We start from the raw sequence: 7,396 nt of genomic DNA, 5'->3' as shown, positions 1-7,396 counted from the left end.
CTCCCGATCCGCCCTGCTCTGTGCATGACAGGGGGCGGTACCCCAACTCCCCAATTGGCCCTGCTCTGAGCCCGACCAGGGGCTGCACCTAGGGATTGGGCCTATCCTCTGCCACCTGGGAGTGGGCCTATGCCAGCAGGTCGTTATCTCCCAAGGGGTCCCAGACTGTGAGAGGGCACAAGTGGGGCTGAGGGACACCCCCTCCCTGCCAGTGCACAAATTTTTGTGCACCAGGCCTCTAGTTATATTATAGAGAAAGACTAGGTATAGGAAGCCTTAAATAATATGGAGCCACTTAGAGGAAAAACAATAAAGATGGAGTAGGAAATGTTTGGAATGGTTGACACCTGGTGCTTCTTGTCTTTTGTGTTATTTATGATGTGGCAATAACATCTCTACCTTGCAGTTTGTTCTGATTCGTGTTCATTTATTTTTCTTACTCTAAATCTTGGTCCCTCTGATCCTCTCCATAAAAGGCTTCCTAAATTTTTTTTTAATGTATTTTTATTGATTTCAGAGAGGAAGGAAGAGGGAGAGATAGAAACATCAATGATGAGAGAGAATCATTGATCGGCTGCCTCCTGCAAGCCCCCCATTGGGGGTCGAGCCCACAACCGGGGTACTACCCTTTACCAGAATCGAACCTGGGACCTTTCAGTTCACAGGTCGACACTCTATCCACTGAGCCAAACTGGCTAGGGCGGCTTCCTAAATTTTGAGAACCCATAATGTATTTGGTACTCTGTAGGTATCCTATATAATAAAAGCCTAATATGCTAAGTGTCTGGTCGTCCAACCAATCAAAGCATAATATGCTAATGATATGCTAAGGCCACTCAACCACTCGCTATGACATTCACTGATCACCAGAGGGCAGATAGTCGACAAGTAGATTAGCTTGCTGCTGGGGTCTGGCCGATTGGGACTGAGTGGGACGGGCCAGACACGTCCTGGAGCCCTCCCACATCGCTCCCTGGCCCGATCGTGCACCAGTGGGGTCCCTCGGCCTGGCCTGCACCCTCTTGAAATCCGGAACCTCTGGGGGGATGTTGGAGAGCTGGTTTCAGACTGACTGCAGAACAACCAGTTGCTATAATGCACACGGAACACCAGGGCGCAGGCACTCAACACAGGAGCTGCCCCCTGGTGGTCAGTGTGCTCCCACAGGAGGAGCACTGCTCAGCCAGAAGCCAGGTTCACAGCTGGCGAGCGTAGCGGCAGTGGCCTCTCCCGCCTCTGTGGTAACGCTAAGGATGTCCTAAGTCCATGGTCAGTAAACTGTGGCTCACAAGCCACATGTGGCTCTTTGGCCCCTTGAGTGTGGCTCTTCCACATAATACCACGTGCGGGCGCGCACATACAGTTGGACATCCCCCGAGGACTCCCAGACTGCGAGAGGATGCAGGTTGGGCTGAGGGACCCATCCGTTCCCCCAATGCATGATTTTCGTGCACCAGGCCTCTAGTAAGGAATATAAATAAGCAAAACATAGTTCCTGCTCTCAAGGAGTATACAGTAATTTAGTACCAACATCTCCCAAATTGTTTGATTGCGCACTCTCTCACCTATATATATGAGTGTGGACCTCATAAATATAATTTCATGTGTGCTCTTTATAAATTTCATGTGTGCTATATATTAAATGTTAGTGAAACTTCATTTCTTTTTTATATAAAAATATAATAATATATAGAGACTTAGAAGCATTTCTGTTGTTGACCATTCAATATAAAAACCATAATGATGACATCTGTCTTAAACCAGCTTATTTTTTTTCTTTATTAACATAGTTCCAGGTGCTCCTTCAGCTCCAAGGAGAGGGCGTGGGTGTCATCGAGGTGGCAGGGGAAGATTTGGTATTCGACGAGATGGTCCTATGAAATTTGAGAAAGACTTTGACTTTGAAAGTGCAAATGCACAATTTAACAAGGAGGAAATTGACAGAGAGTTTCATAATAAACTTAAATTGAAAGGTGAATTTTTGTTTTCTACTCAGAAAATACTCTTATTTGACTTGTGAATCGATGTTTAGTACAAGTTGACTTTTATGGTATTTGTTTTTCAGTGGAAGATAAACTTGAGAAACAGGAGAAGCCAATCAATGGTGAAGATAAAGGAGACTCAGGAGTTGATACTCTAAACAGTGAAGGAAATGCAGATGAAGAAGATCCACTTGGACCTAATTGCTATTATGACAAAACTAAATCCTTCTTTGATAATATTTCTTGTGATGATAATAGGTACTGTCTTTTAAGCTGTTCTTAAGCTTTTAGGAGATTGATGTGTGAAATTATTTCTTTTTTTATGATTTCTTATAATTTCACAAAGTTTAATGAATACTTAAAAATATCTGCCCTGGCTGGTGTGTTCCATGGTTAGAGCATTGGCCCACACACTGAAGGGTCCATGATTTGATTCCCTGTCAAGGTCAAGGGCTCCTACCTGGGTTGAGGTTTGCTGTGCAGGAGGCAGCCAGTCGTGTGTTCCCCACTCTCTTCTCTTTCACTACTTCTCTCTCCTTTCCACTCTCTCTGAAAAGCTATGGGGAAAAAATATCTTCGGGGGAGGAGTATCAAAAAATCAAAAAATAAAACAAAAATAATGACAGCAAATTTTTGATGTTTTATTTTCCTAAAAGAAAGAAAGTGCACGAAAATTAAAATTAGTAATTAAAACAGAGCTTTCATCAATAAAAAGGAAACAACAACAAAAACAAGCTTTCATCTAAGTAAGACCTTTTACTTTACCCTTTGCAGTGTAGTTCAAATAAAGCAGGACCAAAGTACTAATGTTACTTTGAAGTTTGCTGATATAGTAAAACTCTGCCACATTTAAGTAAATGTCGATCCAGAAAATTGTCAGGTTAAAGGACCTAGCATAACAAGCTAAAAGAGTTCCAAGGATTCTGCTGATCAATCCAAATTGTCCTCCAGGCTGTGGTTTAGTGCCACCTGGTGGCCATTGTTTAAACAGGAACCGGGATGATTCTGAGCCATGTTTGGGCTCTAGAATAGAAGCAGCAACAGCAGCAATTCAGACACTTGCCTCAGGCATCAGGTCCAGGGATTGGGCCAGGATCATACTGGGAACCCAGGGACCTACCCTCCTGCTCCCACTTTCCTGAGACAGGGTTTCCTTTTCCGGCTTTACTTTCTCTTCCACTGGGGTTGAGTGGGGGTTGGAGTTAATTGCCAATGCCATTATATCTGAATTCCCATTATGTTGGTGCTGTTACCATGTTTATTTTATTAACTGTATTTGCAAGAATCTAATACCAGTTATATTTTCACATGAAATTTAACAGAATATTAAAGGAACAAGAACAGTTTGTGATGGCTTTTATAATAAGATGCTTATTCTTACTTGATCTTTAGGAATTGCTTTGCCTTAATTTGGGAATTAGTGTTACATAGTTTTGCTTGAAAAATGTTCTTTAAAACCTGATGTACACTAAAGATTATTTGTGCTTAAAATAGAGAACGGAGACCAACCTGGGCTGAAGAAAGAAGATTAAATGCTGAAACATTTGGAATCCCACTTCGACCAAACCGTGGCCGTGGGGGATACAGAGGCAGAGGAGGTCTTGGTTTCCGTGGTGGCCGAGGGCGTGGTGGTGGTAGAGGTGGTACCTTCACCACCCCTCGAGGATTTCGTGGTGGATTCAGAGGAGGTCGTGGGGGCAGGGAATTTGCAGATTTTGAATATAGGGTAAGTATTATATGTTTTCATAAAACTGCATGCCAAACAGCATGCATTTTAACGAAACTCAAAATGTTTTTACTTTTATCCTATTTTGAGTGAATATTTTTAGGTCATTTGTATAACTTTCATTTTTACCTGGTTAGGATATTTATATAATTTTAATGAGTAGTAACTTGGCTAATGAGTCTTTTTTTTATAGAATTATAGTTTTAGATTTTACAGAGTGGTAAAACTTCCCCAAAAAAGCTATTAGAGACTGACCTAGGATTATTTCTTCTTTTTTTTTTTATTTCTTCTTTTAAGATTATATTTTGTTGGAAGCACAGAAGATCACTTAAGGCATTATCCACAAAAGTATTACAGCATACCATCTTTATTTGAGATAACAAAGTATGCTTTAACACTAAAAGAGTCTAGGAAGGACATACTTCACAATGGAAGACAAACCTATATGTTTAATAGCAGCTAACATTTATATAGTATTTTGCATGTATATATCAAACTCACTTAAATCTCATAGCAACTCTGTGGTGTAGATTCTCTTTTTAATCCCCATTTTACAAATGAGGAAATAGGTATAAAGATATTAAATAACTTGTCTGAAGTCAGATAGTAAGTGATGAGGCTGGGTCTTGAACCTAGTAAATTTGTTCCTGAGTCAGTGCTCTTAATTTAGTTTTGTGAAAAACGCAACTGCATATTCCTTGGTTTTCTTATTTTGCCATGGTCTTGAAAATCTCATGATATTGACATGACATAGGGGAACTGCTCCTAGAAAATTGTATAGTTCTCTATAGTATGTTTATATGTACTATTAGTTAAAGGAGTCTGTCACTATCCTAGTTTATTGATTTTTAGGGATAGCGGAGAGGAAGGTATATAAACAGAAAGGATCAAAATCCCATTGTAACTGACCGTTGTTAAGATCCTTCTGAAGGTTCTGTGTTAGTGGCTTTGGGATCTGATCTGTTAATTTTTTATTTACTTTGTATTGATTGATTTGAGAGAGACATCAGTTTGTTGTACCTCTTATTTATGCATGCATTGATTGATTCTTATATGAACCCTGACCGTAGATCAAACCCGCAACCTTGGCATATTGGGACAACGCTCTAACTAACTGAGCTAGCCAGCCAGGGCTGGTCTGTTAATTTTGATGCCTTTGATATTGTCTCATCACAGCCAAGACTGCTGAAAATTAGCCTCATCATTAGCTCTGGCTATTCAGCCATGGTGGCCTAATGGAGCTGCAGCACATCTGACGCAAAATTGCCATTCCAGCTAGAAAACTATATCTTAGAAACTTACTGCTCTTGCCCGTAACATTTTGCTTACAGAATTCAGTAGCCTTTTCACAAATATTTGTAGGTCGATTCTCAACCTCTGAGCCACACTGGCTGGGCAGAGTCTTTTATTCTTGTTTGTTTGTTTTTTATACACAAGCTTTTTTTTAAAAATAAAACAACACATGTTTCTCAACACAGCCTATAATCTTCTCCAGGTTAGAAGTCTAGAACTACCTCTAGTTCTTTTTGCCAGTGGGACTCTGCTTCTCTCCATTCACCCTGACACAGATATGTGGGCCTTCTTGCTCTTGTTTAGGGACAAGCTTAATCGTACTCAGGACCTTTTTTATCCATTCCTTCTGCCTGGAACATTCAGTTTGCTGCTACTTGAAAGCATTCATGCTTCTGTTTGCACTCTTGCATATGCTAAAGCATGCCCAAGTGCGCTCTTTCTCCCACTCTGCCCCCCTTCCCTCTTCCTTCTCTGACTTCCCTTCCCCCTTCCCTTTTCCAGCTTGTCAGAGCAAAGCTTCTAATCAATTTTTCAGATTGGACCTCATATGCTTCCATCTGCATTGCTCTATCTTCACCTGCTTTGTGCCTGTGATCAACTTAAACTTAACCTTCCTCAGAATGACCTCATCATCATCTTGCCTTCCCATTATTTCAGCTTTGCCTCTTCCTGGTGTTTGATTGGCTAATAATATGCCATTCCTTCCCTCCCTCCCTACCTCCCTCCCTTCCTTCCTTCCTTCCTTTCTTTCTTTTTTTTCCTTTTTCATTAATCCTCACCTGAGGATTTTTTTTTCCCATTGATCTTTAGAGAGAGTAGAAGGGATAGGGAGCGACAGAGAGAGAAACATCGATGCGAGAGACACAGCGATTAGTTGCCTCCTGCACGTGCCCCTGCCGGGGTCATGATTCGAGCCTGCCACCAAGGTATGTGCCCTTGACCGGAATTAAACCCATGACCCTTTAATCCTCAGGCCAATGCTCTAACCACTGAGCTTAACTGGCCAAACCTGCCATTCTTTTGTCCCCAGGGGCGTGGAGGTATTCATGATCATGGCCCATTTTCACATCACCACATGCATTCCTTTGACATGTCCCTGCCAACTACCATAATAACCTACTGATTGGTCTTCAGACCTTCAGTCTTTCTTTACCTCACTTTAGGCATATCAGCTACCTGTTGAAGAACTTAGGACAACTCCTTGTTGAAGACTATATTGAGTCAGCTTGGTTTGAGAAAAAGTGCATTTAAATTAGAATGTGGTCCCAGTGAGAATTTTATTGCTAGTATGATCTCATTTGATTCATCAAACCTTTCAGTCACTCAGTTTTGACATTTGTGGAAAGAGTTGCACGGTCTTATCTCAGATACACCTTTGCAGATCATTAAAGTCTCAGCTGGAAAGCGTCTGAGAGGCCTGACCTCCTAGCCAAACCTCTTCGGTAGCTGGGACCTTACTTTTCCTGAGACCATTATCCCACCCCAGGAATATCTACTTATTTGGATTTCACAGATACTAGTATGCATACAATTTGAGTGAAAATCTTTTTCCTATATCTTCAAATGATTAGTTTAACTCTGTCCTTTGTAAATACACAGAGTATATTTACTCTACATAATTTTTGAGATATTTGAAAACAGCTGTCTTGTTGTCTGTGTAAAGACTGGACTGTTATTTTACTTAATCTAAACTGAATAATCACTGTGTGCATGATATACGCACTTATTAATGCAAATATTTTCTTGAAACTGTCTCACTATTCAGTCAATTCGATCCTTTAGTTAAAACCCTTTCATAGACAGGGTGGAGCAGAAGTAGGTTTACAGTTGTGAGTACATACGCAAAACATAGCCTTTATTCTTGTATTATTATTATTAATAGTAATAGAGGCCCGGTGCACAAAAATTGGTGCACTGGAAGGGGGTGGGGCCCTCTCACAGTCTGGGACCCCTTGGGAGATAACAACCTGCTGGCTTAGGCCTGCTCCCAGGTGGCAGAGGGCAGGCCCAATCCCTAGGTGCAGCCCCTGGTCGGGCTCAGAGCAGGGCCAGTTGGGGAGTTGGGGCGCCGCCACCACCAGTCACGTAAGGGTAGGGCTGACTGGGGGTTGGGGCACCGCCCCCGTCACACTCAAGGCAGGGTTGATGGGGAGGTTGCGGTGCCACCCCCTGTCACGCCCAGAGCAGGGCCCATCAGGGGGGTTGGGGCTCCATACACTGTCACACACAGAGCAGGGCCGATCAGAGGCGTGGGGTGCTGCCCCCTGTCACGCACAGAGCAGGGCCCATCATGGGGTTGGGGAGCTCCCCCCTGTCACTCAGAGAGTAGGGCCGATAGGGGAGTTGGGGCACCGCCCCCTGTCACACACAGAGCTGGGCATATCAGGGGGTTGGG

The 7,396-nt window shown here is 42.6% G+C and overlaps 1 protein-coding gene across 2 annotated transcripts in view; it reads left to right on the top strand.

Annotated features, from left to right (window-relative positions):
- LSM14A (LSM14A mRNA processing body assembly factor) overlaps positions 1 to 7,396 on the top strand; it is a 77,442-nt gene that overhangs the window by 64,122 nt on the left and 5,924 nt on the right. For both annotated transcript variants that reach the window (XM_006762165.2, XM_006762164.2), the window contains 3 exons: positions 1,791 to 1,973; positions 2,066 to 2,240; positions 3,477 to 3,708. In XM_006762165.2, coding sequence (XP_006762228.1) covers positions 1,791 to 1,973; positions 2,066 to 2,240; positions 3,477 to 3,708 — 590 coding nt within the window. The remainder of the gene's footprint in view (positions 1 to 1,790; positions 1,974 to 2,065; positions 2,241 to 3,476; positions 3,709 to 7,396) is intronic.

This window comes from Myotis davidii, unplaced genomic scaffold (assembly GCF_000327345.1).
Source record: "Myotis davidii unplaced genomic scaffold, ASM32734v1 scaffold77, whole genome shotgun sequence".
Lineage (NCBI taxonomy): Eukaryota > Metazoa > Chordata > Mammalia > Chiroptera > Vespertilionidae > Myotis > Myotis davidii.
Note: the sequence above shows the minus strand (reverse complement) of the source record. Positions and strands in the feature narration are given on the sequence as shown.